Source organism: Cricetulus griseus, chromosome 6, assembly GCF_003668045.3.
Source record: "Cricetulus griseus strain 17A/GY chromosome 6, alternate assembly CriGri-PICRH-1.0, whole genome shotgun sequence".
Lineage (NCBI taxonomy): Eukaryota > Metazoa > Chordata > Mammalia > Rodentia > Cricetidae > Cricetulus > Cricetulus griseus.
Window position 1 is genome coordinate 35,291,288 of NC_048599.1, and position 26,793 is coordinate 35,318,080.

The 26,793-nt window shown below is 42.8% G+C and overlaps 1 protein-coding gene across 2 annotated transcripts in view; it reads right to left on the reverse strand.

The window, feature by feature from the left end:
• The window catches only part of Pcsk2 (proprotein convertase subtilisin/kexin type 2), a 231,502-nt gene that overhangs the window by 84,191 nt on the left and 120,518 nt on the right, over positions 1 to 26,793 (reverse strand). For both annotated transcript variants that reach the window (XM_035446952.1, XM_027421639.2), the window contains 3 exons: positions 18,292 to 18,405; positions 15,576 to 15,684; positions 8,835 to 8,872 (listed from right to left, as the gene is read on the reverse strand). In XM_035446952.1, coding sequence (XP_035302843.1) covers positions 8,835 to 8,872; positions 15,576 to 15,684; positions 18,292 to 18,405 — 261 coding nt within the window. The remainder of the gene's footprint in view (positions 1 to 8,834; positions 8,873 to 15,575; positions 15,685 to 18,291; positions 18,406 to 26,793) is intronic.

Consider the following 26,793-nt stretch of genomic DNA (forward strand, 5'->3'; position numbering starts at 1 on the left):
ATTTTTACAATCTTGGCCCTTAGAATAGTACCTCAGAGTAGCACACAGATCTCTTGAAAATTGACTAGGTTCAGTGGAGCAAAGTCTAGTCCAGTGAGCAATTTGTAAGAGTTCACTAATTAGATTTTTTCCAATGCTTTTAATTGCAATTCAGTTACAAACGAGGGGTCCAAGGAAGGAACTCCATTTAGTCAAACTGGGTTTATTTTTTTCCACTTGCATACCAAATATGTCCTTATAAAAATGGACCATTTCCTCTAATCCATCGATTGAATAAGATTATAGTCATTTGTCCCAGGATCTTTCCAAGTAATCATTCAGACAGTTCTATTTATTCAGTCTGACTTTCTGGTGATGAAGTTCACTGTGAACTGGTCAACACACACACACACACACACACACACACAGAGAGAGAGAGAGAGAGAGAGAGAGAGAGAGAGAGAGAGAGAGAGAGAGAGAGAGAGAGAGCTGAAAATAGCTCAGTTTCCTTTCAATAAGACACAAAGGGTATTTAAGCCTCAATTTCACATGCATTATTAATGTACTTATTTAAATATTAATAGGCCTAAAAGCCTGGAGCAATGTATGTGATCGATACTGCATGACATATGAGTCACCCAGGGATGAGGATAGTGTCTGTCTGCAGCCGTCACTCTTTTATCATGGCAGCCTTGTGCCACCTGGAGCCCTGGTGTGCACACTGCTGCCAAGCCCAAGGCACTTCCTTTTGGCTCAGCACTGGCAGTACTTCAGAGCTCTCCACAGGTTCTTTCTCAGAAACTGTGATCTGTCAGGACCTGTCAGAGGAAGGAGGAAGTGCAGGTCCTCAGGGATGGCCTTGGTTTTTAAGCACTTCTGTCACTTGAATAACAACACTGCAGAATCAAAAATAATCCGACATTTGAACTGAAACAAGGCCTGATTTATTAGCCTCAAACCTGGGGACCAAATTGCATCATCATGGAGTATTTCTACCAACCTGGGCTAGGAGTGGGGTGTTATAGCTACCATAGAAAATAAATGGCATGAGGTTACCTGAGTGTGGATTACCTACTCTGAGAATCTTTCCTCAGGCCTGTGCCTGTGGGACCTCAGTTACAGTCCATGGTTCTCTATTTCTCACATCGATGTCATACACTACAGGGAATCCAAGGGCGGCATCCACCTATGAGGTGGTTGGGAGCTGGGAACTAGAGGGTTCTGTCTGCCAGATTTTCCAATCACGAATAGAGGGGCATTGTTGGATTTTGCTCTTGGTTTCATTCACAATAGTAAATATTTAGCATTACGTAAATATGTATTAGATGCCTGATAACCACAATGCTGAGTATTTTTTTCCATTTTAAACATTTTATTTTTTTTCCTGCAATCTCAGGCAGGTGATATTAAATAAGAATGAAGTTTCTGTGGTTTGACCCCTCCACTATAACAGTGTGCACAGACCTTAGGATCAGGAGGGTTCCACCTTAAGGAAGAGATGGATGCCATTCTTCCATCACAATACTCAGTATTAAGAGAGCTACAAATATGATAGAACTACATGCCCAGAGAGTTCATGATCTAATTTAGATGCAGTCATACATTTTAGGTAAATGGCATTGTTGGAAGGATGAGTGAATGCCAAAATAAATGACCAGGCTAATGACCAGAGTCTTGGGTAGTATCTAAAGAAACACACACTGTGAGGCCCAAACCTAAAGGTTTGGTTTGGTCTAGAGTTGCCAAGAAATCTCTCAGATAGCCTTGCTCACTATGATGGTCACATTCTATGAAACTGTGAGCCTGAATAAGTCCATCCTCCTCTAAGTAGCTTTTCATACTAATGAGGAAGTGACTTATAAAAAGCTATGATCCTTTTATAAGCCAGAAGAACTTGCATGTTCTCTTTATGTCAGATGGGCATCGTGTAATATTCGAGGCTTGAGGAGTCTTGCATGGGTAACTGTAACAGTTATTATATACAGATAGTGATGTGCCATTAGCATATATCATTATGTATTTATGCAGCTCAGGAGTTTGCAGGTCAGGGGGAAATCTCAGCAGTCTAGCCTGGGCATCTTTGCTGCTCCCGGCTCAGCTGGGGTTTGACAGGTGTTGGGCTTCTGTACACAGCTCTGTTTCTTAACTGTGGTTCTATGGACAACTTGGGTGTTGGAGCTCCTAACTGTGGCAAGAGAGGCAGATCTTTTCCCCCATGTCTCTCATCTTCTTCCTAGTTCTGTGGCCTAGCCTGGGCAAGCTCTTCTAAGGGTGATGTCAGAGGAATAGGAATGTGGGAACTCAAAGAGCCACATAAGGCAGCTCTGAGCCAGCACACTGATACTTCTGTGTTGTTGTGTGGCGTGTGTTTTTTCTGTTGATACGGACATATGAGAAACTCTAATTTCTAAATTGGGCACAGTAAAAGACTGATGGCAACAGCTGATAGTAACATAAATGGAATGATGATTAAATAAAATAGTTGGAATAACACTATAATAAAAATTATGTGATTGTGATTTTTTTCTCTTTAGATGTACTGTATTCCTTACCTTATGATGATTGGAGATGTCACAGTGTCTGTGCGATGAGGAAAGGGGAAGAATGATACAGACATTGTGGCACAGCATTTGATAATTACATGACAGTTACTTATACATAAGCAGTGTGACTGTGCCACAGTCAACCCAATAAGCTACTAAATGTAACTAATGGGTGGGTAGTGTGTATGGTGTGGATGTACTGAACAACGGGATGCTTTGAACCCTGGGTAGCATGGTACCAAATTTCACCACACTATTGGAAAATTGTGTATTTTTCAAGTATGTCTTTTAGTAGTTTCAGGTTGTGGTTGGCTATCGGTAACTGAAAGCATGGATAGTAAAATCATAAATGGGTGGCTAGATCATGTGTTATGTTGCTGTAACCAAGTCACAAGGCTCAATCCAAAGTCAGGGGTCAGGGAGTATATTTTACCCTCTTTAAATGGGGGTTTTAAGTTGGGGGTCTCAGAAAGAAGATGGAATTGCAACCAATTGAATCTTCCCCATTGGCTTCACTCAACAGTTGCTGTGTGCACTGGCACGTGGCTTAGAGGTAGAGGACATGTCTAACATGTGCAAGGCATTGAATTTCATCCCTAGCACCAAAAGGAAGACACAATATACAAAACGAATTTAAGAGAAGGTTCAAGGAAAAATACATGCATCTGGGTAGATTTTCACATAGGATCTTGGATCTGCCCAAAGGCTGAGTCCCATTTGAAGCCTAAATGATGGAGGCCCTCGTGCAAGAAGCAGTCCACATTCCTGTGTGCTTTTGTGATCACTTAAGACTAGGAGGCATGGTTTCCCTTCCTAAAGGAAACGTCTTTTGGAGAAACTGTTGCCTTACAGCCCCCTTTACCTGCCTTAGGGACCAGGCCAACTCTCCAATGACCCATGTATATCCTCTTAGTTCTTAGATCTGCAGCAGAGAAGGGATCAGGAATTCTCCTTCCTTAGGACACCCTTCTTCATTCCCTTCTTGGCCATAAACAGTGGCCCTTCTCTTTCTCCTTCCTCCTACCAGGTGTGTCCAACTTTTTAACCTTCAGATATGATATTGTCCTTTACTAATTTGAAGCTTGGGAATTTGCAATTGAGTTGCAAAAAAGAATTAAAAAGCTCTCTTACAATTTTAAGTAAGTTGACTATTTTGCATACATACATAGCCATCCTGGGCTACATACAGATGACAGACCATAGATGGGACACATCTGAGCCCATTCTACATGACTCGTAGCCATTAATACAATGTGAATAGCGTAGTCATTATCTAACAATTTGTTGTCTAGGGAATAATGGGGAAAAAAATCTGTGCATACTTAGTTACAATTCACAGATAGCTTCAAACCTTTTCTCAACTTATGTCTCTGAGAAAACTCCAACACAGTTGAAGTAGCCTCTTTGAATTTTACAGGCCCATCAGCCATGTGTGATTCCTGGTTTCAGCAAAGCAGGCCTATAAAGCAAAGATGAGATTCTGCCCTACCTGCTTTCAAGCTCCGAAAACTGCCACCTCTTGCACACACCACACACCCCTAAAGAAGTACTCCTTCAGCCCTAGACTTAGCACAGCTTCAGTCTTGGACCAGTGCTGCAGCTAAAGCCTGGAATTATCGTGGGCTAAGAGCCACAGAACAGAGTCACTTCCCCGTCTGCTTGCTCCTAAGCTGTGCTGTGTGACACTCCCTGCCTGCTTCCTTCCTTGGTGGGTGCTTGCACCTTCCTGACATCCCTCTCTGCATCCTGCGCTAGAGGAACTGTTCAGTGGCATAGGGAAGACAGGGAAATGAGGCTCTGACTTGGTTCAAAGAAGTCTCTTGGCCAGTACTCATTTCATGGTTATTGCAATTGGGATGGGAAAAAAAAAGAATTTTAATTATTTGGAATAGTGAGCACTTACAAATGGTACCAGACCCTGAGATTCAATTCAACCTTTGAACAATAGGATAATCACAGAAGTGGCTGTTATTATCCTTTACTCTCCACTCAACAGACTCGGTGTAGATTTGTTGAATTAAATTAAGGCTAAAGACTTACATTTATATATTGATTTGCAGTTTTCAAAGTATTTTAATTCTTAGTGTAGTGGAAAGAACCGTGAACTACCAGGTTTCTTTTCTCTCTTTTCTTACTAGTCAGAATAACCAAGCGATGAAAAGAACTTTGCTTTTGGAAACATTTTGCCTGGTTTGAATATGAAGGAATTTTTCTAAATAGCTTCAGGTAGAATTCTCACTTCTTATTGAAAATAAATTAGTAAAGAGGAGGAGTTTGTTCCCCCCAATACAGAACACTTCTGTTTAACCTTTAAGAGGTACACACTGGAAGCAGTGCTGTCATGAATATCTTAGGCCTGACACCCACATGTCCCTGGTGAGGTACTGTCTATACACAGATGAAGGCTGTCTTCCAGCCTGGGGAGGCAGCCTATTTATCCCCTGGGACTAGCTCCAAACCAACTGCTGGAGTTGGGTTGAATGCCCAGAGTTCCCAGGGGTCCCACGCTAGGTGAGATGCCCCTGGGACTCCATCTCATTTACTCCACATCATCTCTCAGATTCTCCTCATGGGATTAAGTTCCAGTGGTCACTTGTTTGATAATGTGCCCATCAAGGCTGCCTTCTCTTCGTCTCTGCTTTCTGGCATCATGTAGAAAGAAAGGAATTTTTGCAGAAACTCTTGTCATAGGGGTCTGTTTCCAATTATTTTAAAGTACACTATGGAATGAGACATTCTACATCTCCCATAGCTTCTCCCAAGCTTATTGCCACCAATATGTTTATTTTCAATCCAAAGAAATGCCTCCCCAAAGCACCTTCTCCTAGAAGGGCACTGGGTGAGCTCATCACATCTAAGCTCATCGAATCAGTTAGTGATGTGGATATGTGGCCCTGTAAATTCTTCTCTCACACAGAGTTTGAGCCTGTCACTGTCTGCTGTCTTCATTTCTCTCCTCAGCAGGTTGGGTCCACTTCCACTTAAAGATCATGCAAAAATTTTAGTCAAAAGCAAGGCAAATTTTATTGTTAGTTTCTGTCGCAACTCTATATAGATTGAGAGAGACACTGTGATTTAAGAGAACTGGTCTTAGCCTGGTGGTAGTGGCGCATGCCTTTAATCCCAGCACTTTGGAGGCAGAGGCTGGTGGATCTCTGAGTTCAAGGCCAGTCTGGTTTACAGAGTGAGTTCCAGGATAGCCAGGACTACACAGAGAAATCCTTTGTTGAGAGAGAAAGAAGAGAGAGGGGAGAGAGAAGAGAGGAGAGAGAGAGGAGAGTGAGAGGAGAGAGAGAGAGGAGAGAGAGAGGAGACAGAAAGGAGAGAGAGAGAGAGGAGAGGTCTTTTTTTAGTTCCTGCTGAGGAATTAAGAGTGACACAGTTAGGTGCTTAACTTTCTCACCATACTAAAGATGCAAGAAGCTTCATAACCAAGTGGAGTGTGCACTCCCTGAGTCTTTGGCATAGCCAATATGTGATGAATCTAAACAGAAGTCACATTTTCTACTCACTGTTACATATCATCTAGATTAAGGTTAATGAACACACCATCTCTTCAGTATCCTCTCCCAATGGCCATAACCCTTATCCATATTCTCAAATATGAAGAACTCAGCATTCCTCTGTACTTACTAGCTTCAATCAAAGGACAGTTCACCCTTGAAAATAAACATATTGGTGGCAATAAGCTTGGGAGAAGCTATGGGAGATGTAGAATGTCTCATTCCATAGTGTACTTTAAAATAATTGGAAACATAGTCGATATGCCTCTTACATTTTCTTCTTTTTCCCCCGAATTCTTTCAGCTGTTTAACTTCTTAGAAGAAGTTGAACAGCAGCAGTTTTATGCAGCCCCACTATGCAGCATGCCACTGTTTGTCACGCTCCCTCTTAGGTTGACGGATCCACTGGAAACACACACCCAGTTGTCCAACAATAGGGAATTGTGGTACTTATAGTGTGAGGCAATGCCACACAGCCCTCAAAATAATGAAGATACTTAAAAATGTTCATAACATGTGAAGACATGGGAATACAAATGCAGTCAGGATTCAGTTTTGTGAAAAAGATACACACAGAACTAAAAGCCCCAGATATTAAGGTTGGTAGCATTATGGCTGGATCGGAATCTGTTTCATGCCTCTCCAGTTTTCTACAGAGGACATGCATTTATCTACGTCTTTGGAAAAGGAATGAAGACAGGCAAGAGCTCACGAGATACAGGGTCTCCCTGTGCTTCTATATTGCCAGTCTAAACACAGCCCGCACTCCCCAGATTCAGATGAGGGTTTAGGCAGATGGACAGCACTGCCCTCTAGTATTGTCCCTGCAGCTTAATGGGTTTTCTCCATGGGATTAGAATCACCTTTTAATGTGCCACTGGCATGGGGGGGGAGGGGCAGGCAATGAGACAGCTGTGAAAGTTATTAATGGAGTTCTAGGCTTTTGTGGAACTTGAACCTGTACACAGCAGGCAGGCTAGGTGCCTTTAGCTTTTCAGTCAATAGCCAGCCACTCCATCTTGAGGTCCTCCAAGAGACAAGGCAGTGATAGTGCAGGAAATGGAGAAGAGCTGCAAGTGGCTACTTCTGATGTCCTGATTCCTAGAGCTGAAGGGAATTATGGGAAATACCAGTGCCTCTGTGAGTGTAGGCAGTTCTCCCAGGCTGCAGGATAAGCATCCCTGAGGGAAACATGCTTCCAAGAGGGAAGGTCCTGGGATACCAGAGAACTGCAGAAAACGAAACATTTTGTTCTTTTCAGCGACCTCTCAGGGCTCTGTATTTATGAAGGACACAGAAAAAGGATGTATGGAGGACCTGTCAGGAGTTCAGACCATTTCAAGAGTAGATGAACAGCCAGACGTGAACTGGCCAGTAGGAGGTGGCCACAGGGACAGGGCTAGGGAAAGGATCCTTAGACACAACCCACAGGATCGCTGCTGCAGACTGCCACTCACAGGCAGCCCTTGGTTTTCTTCTCCATAGTAATGGGTTATTATCACCTCAATAAAGCTTTGGTTTAACTTTCTGTCATTTCCCTTGAAGGCCACAGTGACTGGATGACGCATGATTCACACACACACACACACACACACACACACACACACACACACACCCTTCTCTAATACTTATATATACATATATACTTATACACACATATGTGTATTAGAGAAGATTCTTAGCTCTGTCTTTATGTTTCTAGATTACTAAGATCTGTGCAGCCAATAACAAAAACTTTATTGTCTCTTTTCCTTATACTCAGGACACAAAACACAGGGGAGCTCTCTTGACTTTTATGTACTATGGATAGACACATCTAGAGCAAAGGACCCAGAAAGGTGACTGGTGAATAGCTTTGCTTATTAACTGTTTCTTTTACTTAAGCCCTTGTTTTAAGTGGGAGTCTCCAGTTAGAAAGATTATGTCTTTTAAAGTTAGATCTCGAGTTTTTGGGGAAAGTGTAACTCTGCTGAGGTAACTTTAAATGAACATGCCAATGCTCCTGAGGTTGGAATGAAGACATTGGTTACATTTAAAGAGCTTGTAGGTTTATTGGGAAAACAGCATATGACTTGCTGGGTGCTTTTTAAAAGTAAGTGTGATGCTCTAACCCAGTGTTGTCTTGGGAGTCTGTGTTGATGGTACTTGCTTGTAGAGGGGTCTTAAAGGCCAGGCTCAGTGAAATGTTTAGAACAGCAAAGCTTGTCAAAAAAGATACTATTCATTCTTCCTCTCACAGAGTGATGGTTGCAATGTGAGGTACTTCAATTTCTGGCTCTTAGTCTTTAGTTTTGGCCATTGAGCACCCAGGTAATTTGATTATCCCTTTCACTTAAGGATGGCAACTGGCATTGATTCAAGCCTTGCCACGCTGCTCTCCTCTCTGCCTCTCCCTTTATTTACTTCCTTGGCAGTCTGTTGCTCCAAACTCCAGCTTGTTGTTCTTTCTTCTAAAAAAGCCACCCATTTGACAGTTAGCCAGATCCGGTATCTGAGCAACAGCTCTAACAAGATGGGTTGGTTCAGTGTGTGCAAGCACACAAGTGTGCACATTGGAGAATGTGGGTGTGAGTCTGTGTACATGAATATTTGAGTTTTGAGTGTGTGTGTGTGTGTGTGTGTGTGTGTGTGTGTGTGTGTGTGTGTGTGTGACTGTTCCTGCATTGGGCATGCATGTGCTCCTGTGTGTGCGTATTGATTCTCTGCATGCATGCATGCTGCATATACTTGAGTGTGTTTCTGAAAACCAGATGCAGCAGGTTGCTTAAAAGCACACCCTCCCCACACCTTAAAATCAGCTTGTACTTACATAGTTGTTGGCCAGGTCTGGATGGAGATAGTCGATTCCTGTGAAAAGATAACACAGGAGGGGAAGGTTAGTTAATACCTACCGCTGTGTTCCCAAGAGAGGAGCCCAGGAATGGATGCTCCTTGCAGGGATGATGGCACAGGAGACTTGGGGGAGTTGGGGGTGGGGGAGAGGATGCTTATCCCAAACTCCCTGCTTTGCCTTCCCTTTCTGTGTGGGGGAGGACTGTATCACTTTCTTGGTGGAGAGACAGAGGCCCCTAGACACACTGCAGAGCAGTGAAACCAATTAGAGCTCTGGGCCCACGGATAACGCTTCCGGATAAATGTCAGCAGTCAGGGGCTTAGTGACTGTGAGATGGATGGCTCATCACAGCAGCGATGTAAAAGAGATTTGTAGAAATCCTGACATTTCTAAAGCATCAACTAGCTTCTCCTCTGAAATGAAGCTGGCCCCAGGGAGGAAAAGTGATGATTATTTAACAGGGCACGGAGAACCGTGGATTAGGAGAGCACACTCCAGCATGGAAATAAGAGGTGCAAGGCCGGGCAAGAAAAGCCATTAGGAGAAAGCTTGTGGTTTCTAGTGAGGTGTTGCCAGCTGGGAGCTGATGCTAGTCTCTCCAGAACGTGCCTTTCTGGAAAGCCACAGGCTCCAATTCCCTCAGCTAGAGTTCTGTGCTTGCTATTGAGCTGGGAGCCTGTTCTGGGCCCAAGAGTCATTCCTAGGGTAGAATTATGGCCTAATGATGCTGTTGTGTTCCATCGGACACTTTGACCTCAGAACTCACTGTAAAAACCCAGGGGCAACTGAAAAGCTCTCTTCCAGGTCTGCGGGACAATAGTCTCTGCATATGCTGTACCTGGGCATATGGCCAGTGGGGAAACAGCAACAGAGCGGGGCCCTGCAATACACATGGCCATGGTTATGAATGGAGGTGTTTGGAGTCAAAGAGTAGAGTTTGACTCCTAACCATCATGATAACTTACAGCAGTATGACTTCATGGATGCTGTTTGGCCTCTCTTTGTTTCCTTCTTGAACAATTGGAGGTGAGGCAAGGGCAGGACTCAAACAAGCCCAGGCATATGATAGCTTTAGCCTAGCAGCAGGTGCATTTAATTACTATCCTGGGATGCTAGACTTACAAGTACCGTTAAGCACCTTCTGCTGCAGGGCCATCAGCCAGGAACCAAATATTCAAACATGGGCCCAGAGGGGAAATTTCATATTCAAACTACAACAACACGATTTCTAATGATGATAATAGGAATCCATTAGCATGTTTACTATAAGCCAAACACTTCCATGAATTGTTTCTATTCTTTAAAAAGTCTCTTAGCCCCATTTCAAAGATCACAAAGTCAAAGCTCAGAGATACTATGTTATTTGACAAAATCCACATCAGGGTTACAGCATCTGGCCTTTGAATAGAACTGGATATGTTGGTCTCAATGCATGCATTCACCCCAACACTGAAGGTCACTTTTCTTCTGCAGATTTTTTTCAGGAAAGTATAGAGAGAAGGCATCATGCCTGTGAGTGACAAGCGACTAGCTCTATTCTCATGTCTTTGTCCAGTGACTCTCAGCCCAGAAATTATTAGCATGATATGGAAAAAATAAAATTTTCCTTTAGGAATATATGCATCCTAATTTAAAAGGTTTTTTCTTTCCTCCCCACAAAGCCTTAGGCTGGCTAGCACAGCTCCAATATCAGTGGCACAGCCTTACTGCTGGCTGATGGCCCTGCTTGGGAAGGTTATGGAACCTTTAGGAGGTAGAGTGTCACTGGAGGAAGTATGTCACTGAAAATGGGCTTTGAGGTTTTTCCATCATGGCCCACTTCCTGTTCTTTCTCTCTGCTTCCTGTGTGAGGTGAGATGTGATCAGCCTGTTTCCTGACTGCCGGGCTGGCCTCATGCTCCTCTTACCATGCCTTTGCCATGTTTTCTTCCCTAACTGTAAGCCAGAACAATTTCCCCACCCCCTTTTTCAACCTGCTTTTTCTGTGAGAGCATTTTATTACAGCAATAGAAAACAACAAATACAAAAATTGGTTTCAGCAAAGTGGGGTTGTTGCTGTGATAGATCAGATTTTTTTTGAAGCATAGTAGAAGACTTTGGAACTTCAGGCTAGAAAAGTTAAGTGCTGTGGACAGAACTTAATGGGCCATTCCCAAGAGTGCAATGGACAGTAGAGACCCAGCTCATGAAGTGTTCGAGGGAACATGGACTTTATTAGCAACTGGGTTAGAGGCCATTCATGTGACACTTCCTCAAAGAATCTGGCTGCATTCTGCCTGTGTCCTGAGAATTTGCATGAAGCTGAATTAAAAAGTAATGGACTAATTTCTCTGGTGGAGGAACTTTAAGCAGAATAACATTGAGTTTGTGGAATATTTATTATTGATTAAATGTACACAATGGGGAGAAGGGAGCACCAGGAAGCTTAAGGTTGCAGCCCAAGCATACACAGAAAAAGACTGTGCTGTTGAAGGGCTTCCTGCCATTGTCAAAGCCTCCCACTCTGCACTGAAACAACAGGACAGATGCACCAAGGGCAAGACACACCCTCTGAAAGGAGGGAGACTCCTGGTGTCCTGGTTCTAGAAAACAAATGTCCAGAGAGAATTTCACCAGCGTCAGTCCTGGTATAGAAGTGCTACAACCAACCCTGTTTCAAGGGAGCTGGCTCCATCCCAAGCTGGTAGCGGAACTTGGTAGTGTTCTTCATGGTGTACTGGTTCCGGAAGCATGAAAGATGGAAGACTGAAGAGTGGGGGGTCACAATTTTTTTCTCTATGGTTTCAGAGAGCTACTGTGGCTAGGCAATGCCTGTTAAACTTGGAGTCCCTGTGAGGAGGCCCTGAGAATCTATTCTGTGAAGCCGTGAAGATGAAGCCTGGGTTGTGATGGAGATTCCAAGGCGTTGGAGGTGCCGGAGCTGTGGGATATTTGCTAAGGAGGGCTTCATTCAGGGAGTAGAACTAGCCTAAAAGAGAGATACATGACAAGTAGCAAAGCTGGAAGGGTGGAGTCACCTATGCTCTTTGAAGCCGAAGCCCCAGATGCCAGACATGAAGCTACAGGTTTTGGTGTTTATCTTGTTGGTGTCAGTCTAGTTTTTGTCCAATATTTCCTCACCATGTCCCAAGTCCTTCTTTTTGAATTGGGAATGAATATTCTATATGTTGGAAGTATATAATTTATGTTTTGATTTTACAGGGGCTTTACACTAAGAATTTACCTTTTGAAATTGAATTAAATGTATTTTATATTATGAGATAATCTTGAGACTATGGAACTCAGGGGTAGGAATTTGTGGCTTGAATATAAATTATCCCCACAGTCTTATTCCTGTGAACTCTTGAGTCCCAGCTGGTGGTGCTATTTGGGAAGGTTATAGAACCTTTAGGGGGTGGGACCTCATTGGAGGAAGTACATAACTGAAGGTGGACTTTGATGTTCATATTGTAGTCCCATTTCCTATTACCTCTCTTTCTGTGTGCTTCCTGTGTAGGATAAAATGTCATCAATGTGTCTCTCTCTCCGCTTCCTGTATGGGATAAAATGTCACCTTCCTGACTGCCCTCTGTGGGTCTCTCCCTTTTGCTGTCATGCCTTCCCTGCCATGGTACACTGTTTTCCCTCTGAGACTGTAAGTCATAGTAAACATTTTCTTCCCTATCTTACTTTTTGTCAGGGTATTTGATATAACAACAGAGAAGTAGCTAATACAATAATCTATCACACCATTGGGATACTTTTAGCAGGAAAACAAAAAAAATTTAGAAATTGGCTTGATGTTAACATTTTTGAGATGAAATTACATATATTTGTTGAAATTATTTAGCATTGTTAGGCAAAAAATTTTGTAACAAATGTTAAGCTAAACACTGCCATCCCCCACCACACAAAAAGAGCATGCCTTTAAAATCGGAAGTCAGTTTAAAAAACACAATTCCATGTTCTGAGAGTGGACTTTAAGAGTTGGTAATCTCTTCTCTGTGAAGGGACTTACAAGGGCTAGGAGATAATATAAGACGAGGAGGGAATTAGATTTCAATACGATATATTTACTATCATTATAATAAAGAATCTTTAAGTAGGTTAAGAGAAAGAATGCTGTCAGGGTGGTTGCAGACTTGGGCTTGAGAAAGAAAATACTTGTAGACAGAAGTTTCTGTCCCTCCCAGTCCTGCAGCCATTTAGTCCCAAATGAACACAGAGAGGTTTATGTTAATTATAAACTGTTTTCCCTATGGCTCACGCTTCTTATGGTCTGGTTCTCTCTTAATTATTAACCCATATATAATAATCTATGTATTTCCACATGGTCTGGCTTCCTTGGCAGCTACACGGCGTGTCTCCGATGACTCTCTACATTCCTCTTCCTAGCCTTCTCCTAGTCTGGTAGCCCCGCTTATACTACCTGCCTGTCCATCCCCCATCAAATACTAATGATAGAATTGTGAAGGATGAAAGACATTTTTCTACCAATAAAAGAATGATTTAAGTGAAAATGATAACCTCGTAGATAGTATTTTAATATTTCTGTATATTTGATTATCCCTTAAAGTAGAATATACAGTACCCCTGTTCTTTGTGTGTTGCAGATGTGTATACATGTTTGTACTTATGCATGTAGAGGCCAGAGGTGGATGTCAGATGTCTTCCTCAGTAGCTCTCCACCTTATTCTTTGAGGCGGGGTCTCTCACTGAACCCCAAGCTCACTAAGTCAGGTAGACTGACTTACTGGTAAGCTCTAGGGATCTGCCAGTCTCTGCTGCCTGACCTTGATCTCTAGTGCTGTGATAACAGATATGCATTGCCTCACTTGGGTGCAAGGGATTGCAACTCAGGTCCTGGTGCTTTACTGACCAAGCCACCTTCTCTGTGGCAACACATATTCTTTTATTTCTTTAGAGATAGCAACAAAACAGCCCAGCAGAGCCTATCATCTCACAGAGCTATAAGACATAGTAGCTTTGCAAAAGTTATCTAGGTGGTTTCTTCTATAGAAGATGTGACCAAAATAATAGAGCAATCAGGAATTTTAATTGAGAGATAATGAGTTCATCTCATCTACAGAACTAAGATCAAACAGGAAATCCTTCTGGGACTTTTCTAAAGGGTTTTGCCTCTTAGTCTGAGGCAGAGTGAGACATTCTCTCATCTGCTACCTTTGGAAGGGATGGCTTGTGTGTCATTCAAGGAGGCTATGGACAGAAATTGAAACAGGCATCTATAGTGCTGTTGCAAAGTTGATGGGGCAATGTGTCTGTTGTCACTGTTGTGTCACATTTAAGGTGGCCTCTTTATTTACAGCAGAGGACACCCAATGGGATGTTAACTGGTCCTCACAGTACATCCTAGGTGGTTTCTTCCAGATTTAGATGCCTTTTTTTTTTTCTGAGTGATCTGGCCCTAGTTGCTCCAGAAAGGGGTCTAAACCAGAGTGTTGAGAAAGAAAAAAATGTGCATAAGCTTTGACACCTCTCCACACAGTTCCTTTCTTCCAGGGAAGCTCTCAGCACCAGGGAAGGCTTTTTTTACATCCACTTCAAAACATCTCCCACATCAGAGGCTTACAGAGCCATTGTTTCACATTGTTGTTTAATGAGCTCCCACAAAGACAGAACAGATTTGGAGCAGGTCGGCTTCCCTTGTTTTCTCCATCGATTCTGCTTCAAAGGCTTGCTTTTAGTCAACAGTGTTCTTTGAGGATGTTCTGAAGGGAGAGGATCCATTGTTTCATTGCTATGTAGGCTTTTAGGTAATTAAACCGATAATGTAATGCACAGTGGGACTTTTAGTGGACCCAGTGAGCTGACCAAGGCGGGAGGGACATCCCAGCAAAATGACTGTGGGGTAGTGATACTGCAGGAGCTCACCAGAGGCAAGGCCATATACAGTTAGAAAAACACTAATTCACAAAACTTTTAAATCTCTAGCCTGCATAGCAGGGTAACATATGGAGCTGTCAATGACAGAACATTATCAGGGGCTCATTTTGAAAGTAGTCTTAAAGCCAAATTTTCTAGACCCCAATCTTGTCAGGGACTCATAGTCACACACTCAGATAGAACTTTCTGTGATTACTGAAATGAATTCTTTTTTTTTTTTAATTTTAGCAGTTGAAATAGCCTATATGGCTACCTAAAGCAAGGAAGCTGAGAATATAGTGGAGGGGGCAGTGCAACTGCCCAGCATAGGTTCAAGGTCCTGGGTTTAAATCCCTATAGTGTGGAAAACCAAAACACTAAAATGTGAAATGGAGCTGTTGTGAAGAATTGAATTTTAAGTTAATGTTAGCTTTAATTATTAACTCTGAGTGGCCAAGCGTGGTCAGTGGCTATAACACTGCAGTGTGGATCTAGAGGAACAGAAGAGGCAAACATACAAGGTTTTTAAAAGACATTTCAGGTAAGTTGTAATGATCAAGTTAACAAGAAAGCAAGTCAAGGACAGACTTTAGTCTTTAGGGGTTTTAGACTTTAGGGGTTTCTTTAGTTTCTTATTTATCACTTCAAACAATACTTGTTGAGAACATCAGAAGTATCATGTTTGCCAATCTAGATGAAGGAGAGGATTTTGTCAAGGTGTGATATGGCCATCAGGTCCAGCATCAAAGTTGCTAATTGTTTGGCTAGTCTCCATCAAACACAAATCTTTCATGTCTGGAGGCATGAAAGGCACTGTCTTGCAAATGAATAGAGGGCTGGCTGTGAGATACTCACCATCATCCATAATTCCAATGGTCACTCCTTTCCCCGTGTATCCCAGCTCCCAGGCTTCGGCCACGTTCAAGTCTAGCCCAGGAGTGCCATCAGCTTGCCCAGTGTTGAACTGATAGAGGAATTCAAAGCAGAGAATCGGATTGGTTTGGTGCTGTGACATATGCTGGCACTTGGTTGCCAGACATGCTCTGCCTGGCCAGCATAAGGCTACACCCTTCATGAAACATGCTTCAGGGTGGCCTACTTTACCCCTTAGAGGCTTCATTTTCTATTTGTTTCATAAACAACTGATTTTTCTGTTTTTATGTGAAGGGTGAAACTGCTCTAATGCCCTTGTCTCAAAACTACATTGCCATCTTTAAAGTCGTTTTACAGGACTAGGAATAGGGATATAGCTCAGTGGTAAAGTCATTGCCTAGCATACACAAAGCCCTAGGTTTAATTCATGGCACCACACAGAAAATTGAAATCATCTTATATTATGATCTTGGAGAGGCCATCACAGCAAACCCTTCAAATAGGGAGTGAAACATTTACTGTCAAAGCTTGGTGTAGCTCATCTTTTGATCTTGATAGTCTTGATATTTTGATAATATCTTGGGTTTTTACTAATATAGTTTTTTTTTTCACTAAATGACAATAACCTTTCTTTCTGTAGGAAACTTTTTACCTTGGGGACTTTAGTACCACCACACCAAACCTTTTTCTAAAATACTTGTTGAACTCAACTCAAGATAGGTGACTATTCTCTGGTGTATGTTTTAATACAGAAAGATAAAGTCCTCCTTGGTTTTGGGGTGTATTCCTGTGAGTGTTCATGTGGATGCATGTGTGTGCACAGCACAATTGTGTGTGTGTGTGTGTGTGTGTGTGCACGCGTGTGGAGGTTAACGGTCATCTTTGGGCATTGTTCCCTAATGACCATTTTGGTTTTTGAAACAGTTGAGGGCTTGCCAAGTAGGCTGGGATAGCTAGTTTATGAGCACAAATAGTCTTCCTATCTCTGACACCTTAGTTCTGGAATTACAAATGCATGCTGCCATTTATAAGTACCTTTACAAGTGTTTTTCACATGGTTTCTGATCCTCATGTTTATACGACCAGCATTTTATTGACTGAGCTATCATTCCATTCCCTCCGGTTTTTTTTAAAGGAAGGTGAAGGACTGATTCATTAATATATTCACTAGCCTCTTTCCATGCATATATGGTCTGTACAGATTTTCTCAACGACGGCTTATGAAGAAATAGTGAAGTTGGAGTGTGTGCTGACAAAGACCCACCTTGACCAGAGGCCGTTGCGGTCTCTATTACCAAGACATTATTGTAATGTCATTTGTGTCATGGATATGCTTCACAAAAGTGACTATTCTTTTCCTTCCAGGCACACTTTAAAGATTACACCCCTCTTTTCTTCCTCTTCCCCACTTCTCATTTAGAATGGTCATGTAACTGGTTTCAGCCAGAACAATGTGAGCTCATGTGCTGTTTGTCACATCTAGGCAGAAGTTTCAAGAGCTTTGTATGGTTTGTTCCTTTTCCTTGCTGAGGTGCTGTGGAGGCATTTAGGGTGGAGCTCAGAAAACAAACAAACACAAACAAAAAACAAAACAGGCATTGGCTTTAAGAAACAACTGTGATTTGGGGGTTATTTGTTGTTGAAACAAACCTACCCCATCCTGATTAACACGCATAAGCTCATTCAACTACCAAAACCTTCAGAATTCTATGTCCAAAAGCATAAGGCATAACTAAACATTGAAGCCTCAGGAGAGAAACTGGGACGCATCCCTATGGTGTAGCAGTCTATGCCATTTAATTTTCTACTTTGCTCATCATCTTTTAATCCTACATAAATTAAGATATCGCTCACATTTATGAATCAGTCATTTATAATGTGCTCTGCAACGTAGGTTGCTTTGGAGTCACTGATCTCCTTTAAAAATGATTTCTTTTTATTACCTTTAATTATGTGTATATGTGTGGGTTTATGAAGGTGAGTGTGGGTGCCTGAGGCCAGTAGTGGTGTGGGATCCATTGAAGCTGAAGTTCCAGACAGTTGTGGGCTGCTTGACATAGGTGTTGGGAACTGAATTTGGGCCATCTGGAAGATGAGAATATGCTCTTAATCCCTGAGCCATTCCTCTTGCCCCAGTTAATCTTCTCCTAAACATAGCTCAATCAACCCACAGGGGTTGATATGATGGGCTGTATCTACAGGGTTGTGATGGACTGACCGTATCTACAGAAAGTACTTGCCATAAGATAGCCTAGGTTTCAGTGCTGTGAATCCTGATTCATTAATATTGTTTTAGACCATGCTGAAAGGTCACCTTTGATAATCTCTCAGTTCTCTTGCTCATGAAAACCCTGGATTCTTACACTTGTGGCTATGACTCCAATATATCCCTCCCACCTTTCAATGTGTGTTGACACTACTGGATTACTTCTCCTAAATATCTGATTTGACTTTCAGGAAGTTTTCCCATCTTCACTCTCATACAGGTATACCTCTTTGGAATCTAGGACAATGTGATCATGATCAGCTGTTGGTAAAAGCCTAGGGAGTAAGATGCATGGGAGGTAATAGAAAATCAAGCCTACTGGAGGACATAGAAGCATTCATTGACCTGGATGATGGCTATCATGTCGTGAAATAACAAAGAAATAGTTCATCTTCCCAAGTGAGGGCCATTATAAACAGTAGAGAAACTTACCAGGTACCATTGCTTTGTAAAAAGAGGATCATTCATGTTGATGTCAATCTCATTGATGTCCCTGTACCCCCTCTTTTTACGGTCAAATCCTTCTTGTTGCAGGGCCATCTTTACCTGGAACGACAATACCAATAGATTACCCAAGTACAAACCTTGATACCCTTCTTCTGGAATTTGTTGCCACGAATTCAGATCTTATTTGTAAACAATGTTTGTGTTCGAGCACATGTTGTTTTCTTCAGCAAAAGTAAGATTATTCCATGTAGGACCTCATTATTGTCTAAGAGTACTTACTTGTGGCTATACAGAACAACCAAACATTGGTGAAAGTATTGCTGAATGGAGTCAGTTCCCAGATTGGTGAGTGAAAAGCCAAAATAGGCAGAGCCATCACATAAAGAGTTGGGAGAGATTCATTGTTAGCCATAGGCAAGGAAAGCATAGGAGTTGTTTACAAAGCAATAACCACCTCCCCACCAGTACCAAGGAAACTGGGGTTTTACTTAGGTGGCCTGTGCATTTTCATACAGGGGTGGGCCCAATTCTTGAGCACACTCAGTTAAGGAATCATTCCTGAGCATGCTCAGCTTAAGTTAATAATTTAGGAAGGAGAGATGGTAGACACACATGCTTAGTGCACAGTCCTAAAACACATGTTGAAAAGATCAAACTCAAAGACAGGATGCCTCTGGGCATGCTCAGCTGGTGACATAAAGCTTTATCTGAAAGTAAGGGAAAAGACACTTTGAAGGTACCTTAATACAGGCATTTGCCCCTGCAGGGGCCTGCCTCTATCAGTGGTTAACAACAGCTCAAAGCAAAGTCCCTGAAAATAAGGATTGGATAGAGAAAGTATTCTTGAGGAAGGTGAGGTGTCAGGGATCATTAAGTGAAATACAAGAAGACAACAGAACATTTCTGTTAGGAAAAGAATGGGGGTTGAGGGACAGTTCAAGGTGAAACCTGAACAGCTCCTGTTGCTGAAGGATTTCAGCCTTCAAATTTGAGAATCAGCTAAACACAATCCCAGCAGACACAAAGCCACCTATGGAGAAGCAGGCAAGCCCCATTGCAAGGCTCCAGGAGGCAAGGGAGAGGCCCTGGGAAAGAGGCTGAAAGGATGTACTGCTTTTCTTATTCTCATAGCTCAGTTTTGGGCAGCCAGGCAGAATCCCAAGCTCTTGGATAGAAATGAAATTTGGGAGCTGTTAGTTCAAGCAGGCTCCAGGCCATGACCAGACTTGGTTCTAATCAGGGAATTTCTTTTCACTTAGGCATTTGCTACTTTAATCATCCAATTGCTGTGGCCACTCTGACCACCTGTAAACTCAAGGATAAAGGACCAGCACAAAAGGGTGTGTACTGGATATTTGTTACTATTTCTCTTAGATTTTGTGATCCAACTCTCTGCTTACTTCTACCCAATTCTCCCTAGGCACTTTCTTCCTTTCCCCTGAGCTCCTTAGTACCAGTGACATTCTGGGCACTTCCATTGTCATAGCAGTGATGGTTTCCTCAGTCTTAGGATGCCTCTTTTGATGGCTTCTCTCTTAGCAGTTGATTTTTGGAAAGCTGAGGCAAAGACAAGAATACTTAGGGCCCATTTCCCTCAGAGTCCACTTACTGGACTGACTCCCTCCTCTCCCCCTTCTTTGTCTCTCTGTCTGTCTTCCTCCCTCCTTCCCTCCCTTCCTCCTTCCCTCCCTCCCTCCTCCCTCCCTCCCTCCCTCCCACCCTCCCTCCCTCCCACCCTCCCTCCCTCCCTCCCTCCCTGTCTCTCTCTTTCCTCCTCCCCTCCCTCCCTCCCTGTCTCTCTCTTTCCTCCTCCCTCTCTCCCTCTCTGTCTCTCTGTCTCTCTGTCTCTCTCTCTCTCTCTGTCTGTCTCTCTCTGTCTCCTGCAGGCAGGAACTGTAGGCCATCTAAAGCTGATCCTCTAAACTCCCATGAACTGTGAGCCCCTGGCACCTTCCTGAGAGCTCTTCTGTGAAAGTGATACAGAATCTACTCATATTCACAGTTAGAAATTCTCATTGGTGTGGGTGAGAGTGTGTCAGTAGGACCAAGTCTAGAGTGGCAGAGTGACTTTGGGAAGGGAAGAGTGGAGAGGTCCAGATTCCACTTAACCCTTCCCCTTCCATAGGGGAGCTTAGTTCTCACTTCAGTGTTCTCCATACCCACCCATGAAGGCTAGGCTCATTTGGCATAAGCAAGAAGTCTTTGGCAATGTTGCTCTGAGTTCTTGGATCTTTCCCCAAAAGGTGACATATGCTGGTGTATAGTTAGTAGCAGAGTACTTGGAAAAGTGGGGTGGATTGGTAATTTTTTTAATGGCAAAAGTGTTGACAGAGCTTGTGTCTACCAAAAAAGGTGAATTACAACTCACCTATACACACACCTATCGATATATGTATGTATATGAATATTCATGTCTGCATTCCTATACATATACACATAAGATATAGGTTCTCCAAGTAGGATGAAAGATGCATAGATTTTATTAAGAGAGAAAATATAAGAAACCATGCAGCAAGAAAAGAGTAGGTGAACAAAGTTGACTAAATGCATCCTTGACTGCCCTGTAGACTAAGGAAGCACCGGGAAGCTGTTGAGGACCCAAATCTGGGCATTGCTGGAACCCTGTGACTTTCAGGGCAATGAGCCTGCCTCAGTGCACCAATTCTGGCCTGGAGGAGCTGTGGGAAGTGTGTGGCCTCACTGCTACAAGTCTGTAGCTTTCAGAACACCACAGCTGGGGTCTTTGACCACTTATATTGCATAGAGTCAATGGTTCAGGACATTATGTTCCCATGGCCCCCCAACCTCCATGAGTGTGTGTGTGTGTGTGTGTGTGTGTGTGTGTGTGTGTGTGTGTGTGTGTGTGTGTTGGAATTCATCAATACAAAGAACATTTAAAAGTTCCAAACACACGTGTGGTTCTCAGTCTGGAGAGGCAGTCACTATCATTACGTGCCTTTTTTCCCAGACCTTTTACTACAAAACAAGTCTAAGCTGAGAATCCCTTCAGGTTAGGAAGGAAGAAGTCTGAATTCACTAACTCCCCCAGTTTGGTCTCACAGGGAGGCCTTTATCCCCAGTGCTCACCACAGGGACACCTTTATTGACTTCTATTGAAGGATTCTTGAGTTGAACTCATTGCCATGAATAACTTCTGTGAAATAGTAACTTTCCTCCCTAGGATCTTTGGGAAGCAAGTGCAGCTACCAACTGCCAGGGGGAAGTTTGAAGACTCCCATCTACATGTTGTTTCTAGCAGTTAGGAACAAAAGGCCCACACAGATTTGAGGTTAAGAGCCTCAGTGCAGGAATGACTTCGCCAGTCACTCCAAACTCAATTACACCAGGAGTACACTAATGAAAAGACTGCTTAATCCATTTTCAGAAAATTAATTTTAATTCCATAAATGAGGTTTTAATGGAAACCAGTGATGCTTTGGGGTGCCGCAGTCCCTGGATAGCACTCTTCTTTGAAACTCAGGAATCTTCAGCCTGAAGCAGCCTCTCTACATCTCTGTCTTCCTATCCTCCACAAGCATCATAGGTGTACTTTGACAGGATGTCTTAGCAAATAAATGTGCATAACTCCAGAAATGTTTTTTTTTTCCCATGCAAGCCTAATGATTTTATTTCTGGGTTATTGTTCAGTTCTAATTCATAATTATACTTAATTTTTACATAATTAGTAATCACATTGTAGATAAAACAATGCATTCTTTCTTCCCTGAGTGTCTTACTATAAAATTTTTAAAGTGAGACTACATAGCTATGGTATTTTAATTTCTACACCCCTGAAGAGTCATGTACCAACTATTTCCCTCCTATTGGTTGTTTAGGTTGTTTTATATTGTAACTGAAATAAACATGACAAGAGAGATGAGGTTGTAAGCCATTTTTTTAAAGAGTTCTGGGGAAGATTTCAATGTTACAATTCTATGTGTGATAAATTCCTTAATGCCAGGGTGATGTTTTCCTAGTGCCTAAATGATATCTCTCACAATAACTAAAAAGACCACCCGACTCACTGTCCCTTCTCTATCCTTTGAATTTTAGCGTATTTCCTTTAATGCCCATCATCACCTTTTGAATACAGTCCCAGTGACATTTGTATGACTTAATCACAGTTTTCCCCTCTACTAAAATACAATGCACAATTAATTTAGAAACATAGGTTTAGAATGCCTCCCTGAAGAGGGCCATTGACCATATATCCAAATGTCCAAGCAAAAGCATGGGAAAGCAGGCGTGTTTGAAACCATTTCTTAAAAAGAAAGGGAACTGGTGGATATCCCACAGTTCTGACTCAAGCTTTACACCTTACATTGTCATGTGTGCACATATGGGACACAAATAACTCCACTCACCCCCTCTCCTTCTGGTTCTCAACTGAGAATTTCTCAGTTAACAGATGCTTCTCAAGTGCCTAGGGTGTGCCATCTAAGGACAGTCCAAGGGCAGAACGGAAAGTAACCCAACACGTCTACTTACTATTTTAGAGTCAACAAGGTATGTGCCCTGTCCTCCACCTTCCCAACAAAACTGGGGAGTATTGTCACAGCTGATGGAGGTTCAGAAGCCATTGCCCAACAGCGTCAAAGGACAGCAGAGTCACTCAGATTGACCGATTGATTCTAAATGCCATGAACTTTCCATTCAGCCACACTGCTTTTCCCTAAGGCATTTAGCACAGTCAGCCTTCCAGAAATCTGGGACAGCTTAAGTGGGGAAATAACTGGCTAAGGACTGGGCTATGATCGCTTCCCTGCTGGGCTGATAATTAAACAGCTGTTAATTAGCATGGAGTGTGCTGGGTTGGGAGGAGCCAGGAGAAAGGGGAGTAAAAGGGCCACCTGCCTCTGACAAGGTAAGAAAGGTTTTGGCTTCAAGTGAATGCAAGAGAAGAAGCTAAAATGCCCTTGTCCAGGTTATTTTAAGGACTGGGGTTTGTCAATCATGCTGTGAACTTTGAGCTTAAGATGGTGGCCAGCACGTTGGTTCTGAGCCACCAGAATAGGTCAGGGAAGTCACTGAAGAGCAGAGGCACATCTCAGCTGAAACTGCAGGGACCACAATATCCTGGGCCATCACTTACTCTTGCAGGATCTGCAGCTAAACAGCAATCACCAGCAGACATTTGGGCTCCAAATCAGACCATTTGCTTCCATCAGTCATAAAGTGTACAAAATTATTTGCGTGCTTGTGGATTTTGCTTTTTAAAACTTTACTACTCTTAACTGTGGTTAAGAGCACTTGCTGACCTTCCAGAGGATCCATGTTCAGTTCAATTCCTAGCACCTAAGTGAGCACTCACAACACTTGCAACTCTAGCTCCAGAGATTCCAACACTTTCTTCTGGTCTCTGTGGGTACCCACAAGGATGTGGTCTTTCTCTCTCTCTCTCTCTCTCTCTCTCTCTCTCTCTCTCTCTCTCTCTCTCTCTCTCATTCATGCCCCAGATTTTAAAAAAAACACCTGAAAAACCCCAAATAACAAACAATAGCACAAACCTATATCATCTTCTCCTTCCCTCAAAATATTATCTAGTAGCTAAAGGACTCTGTGTCTTCTGTATTTCCTTAAGACACTCCTGAGTAAATGACTTCTCCTTTAACCTGGACTTTGATTTGTTGGACATGACGTTGATTGTGTTACACTGTCATTTTATATACTATAAAGAATTATGTTGTTTACAATCGTTATGGGTTGAATTGTGTCCTGAAAAATATAATGAAGCCCTAACTTCCCATACCTGGGGACACTGAAATTAAAATGGCTTCACTGTGGCCATGATCATCTTGAAGTGAGCAGTTTCTCCCATTTTTTCCCTCATGCTTTGCCTCTCTGGCAAAGCATGTGTGTGCTGAACTTCTCCACACCATCAACAAGGTCGTTCCACGATAAGCTTGCACAATGCTGTGATGAATATCCTCACACACAGAGTGTACACTTAGGCATGCTCACACATGTTGGTGATATCTTTCAACACTTGGCCAATGAAAGGGTGATTTTAAAATTCTGTAAGGCAATTATTGCTAAATGCCCTCCAGAATGTTTGTGCCAAATGGCACTCTCAGTAAGAATGTATAAGAGTATGAGAACTTCAGGAATGTCTGGATCACAGACATCTTGATCCAGTAGTCAGCAAGGAACCACAGAGGAACCTGGGCCTTTTGTGACATCTTGAGTCCTGTGCTTCCCATCCTTGATGGAAGCTGCCAGATTAGCCAAGCCCCTTTTGTTTCTATGACACTTGGCTTGCTTTCAGTTGTGCAACAGAGGTCCCCAGCTCTGGTTGCACAGTCTTGGAATTTTGTGAGATCCAAAGGCTCAAACCACATATCAGAGGGCTGAAGTGAGAGCAGAGGAGTACCTGAGGCTGTAGCTATTTTCTGGGTGATTCATGAGGGCAGCTGGGGTTGAAGCCTGTGTGTTCTAGTCCTTGCCTGTTCTCTCTTGACCATGTCAGACATGGTCAAGAGAGAACAGGCAAGAACTGAAATCAAATCAAGAACAAGCTAAGAACTGAAATCAAAGCCAAACAAAGAGGATGGCCAGGAAACGGGCATCTTTGATAGACCTCAGAGGACTTCCTTTAGATTGGGAGAGAGATGTACTCTATTTATCCAAATAAATAGACTTCTATGCCATCCACCCAGGTGGGGAGGATAGCGGTGATGCAGAACTAGGGTAGGAGATGAGAACATTGTAAAAGTCTGCAAAGAACACAAAAATCTTATTTGTAATGCTCTCTTGATTTTCACCATCAACTTTATAGCCTTTAGTTTGGGTGGTGACTTGTTTCTTCCTGGTAAGTTGAAACCAAACTAAAAGGACAATGCCAAGTCTCTCACACAGCACTGTAGTGAGAACACCCAGGATGACTTGAACTCATACTTTTAGGAGATGCAGGATTATAGATGGAGTCAGAAGACATGCCCCATCACTGACATCCTTTTGGAGCAAAGAGAACACATGCCATTTCTGGAGTGTTTTCACAGCAGTGGGTGACAGAGAGGTAAGGAGAAGGCCAGCATTTCCTACTAGGTGATGCCAAAGGCATGGTGGGGGACTTTAATTGCCAGCATTGAGCATCTGGAGGACACTGAAAGAAGTGGGGCCAGGTACCATTTATCTCTGGGCAGGATACCATAGCTTTATTTCTTTGGGATATCATATGGACATCTAACTATGCATAGTTACCACTTGTTACAGCCTGGTATCCATCTCTAAACCCAAAATGTTGAAGCTATGACCAATTCCTCAGAATGAGATTATATCTGGGATTTTGTCCTTGGGGGTGCAAGTAAAATGCAGTCATCAGACTATAGCCTAATCAGACAACACTGGCGTGTTCATTTAAGAGAAATTAAGGAGACCAGTCCAAACAGAGTGTTGAGAGGTTACCCCAAGAAGGCTGACTACAAGTCAAGACAAAGAGAGCAGATCCTCCAAACCAACCACATGGCTCCCCAAAACATCCCCTCCAATGCCCTGATCTTTGACTTTTGTTTCCACCATTTCTGTGGCTTAAACTTCCCTGGCTGTGGATTCAGCCACTGGCAGTATAACTGCCAGTCCTCCAGTTTATCTGCTTGGGTGTCAAAATCCAAAGAGATTTAGAGAGTGGAGAGGGTCAGTAAGGGAAGAAGTGGCTGAGAGAGGTCAGACTCAGGAAGGGAGGGAGCAGGTGGCCAAGACTGTTAATTTCTTCCTTGAGCAGGCAGGTATGACTTTTGGAAAGCCCAATTATGTGCAAATCACATGACTTAACTTTTGAAAGAACATAGAGTTAAGCCACGATTATGGCTGAGTGCACAGCATTGGTTAGCCTCATTTAGAGAGGTCTGCCAGTCTTGCAAGAATGAAGGCAATCGATTGAGGGAACAAACTATGGCTTTGGGCCTCTGACCACAGTTCTAGCCACTGCATCTCAGTGACAAGATATTAACAAACTGCTATCCATCATCCAGAGCTCTGTGCACTAGGTATGCCATGACATAAATCAATGCAATTAGAGAGGAAACGAAAGAGGTTTCCAGCGGAGCAAAGTGCAGAGAAAACCAATGAGGATGCCATTAAAGGATAAAATCGCAGCTCTGACGTCTGCAGGAACATTCGGATTATGCTTAGCATGAGCTTGAACACCCTCTTGTTCCCATTACCAGGGTTGTGGGTGAATGTTAGGAGCTGGGCTTATGGAAGTGAAACTATTAGGAGGTGGCAGAGATTCTGTCACATGTTAAGCGAGGGCTGGCTAGACTGGCATATGCTGCGGGGCAGGACAAAGAAGCTAGAAGCCCCTAAATATTGTCCTTGGCCAGAATGATGTTGATCTCTCTATGGAACTCTCCTGAGAGCTGAGTACAGAGAAGAGGCTAAAAAAGGTAAAGCCACTATAACATAATATGTTTTGCTCACAGACACAATGGATCACTCCAAAGAGCCTACCCGAGCTACATAGACCACTCTGTTTTTCATCACAGGTGG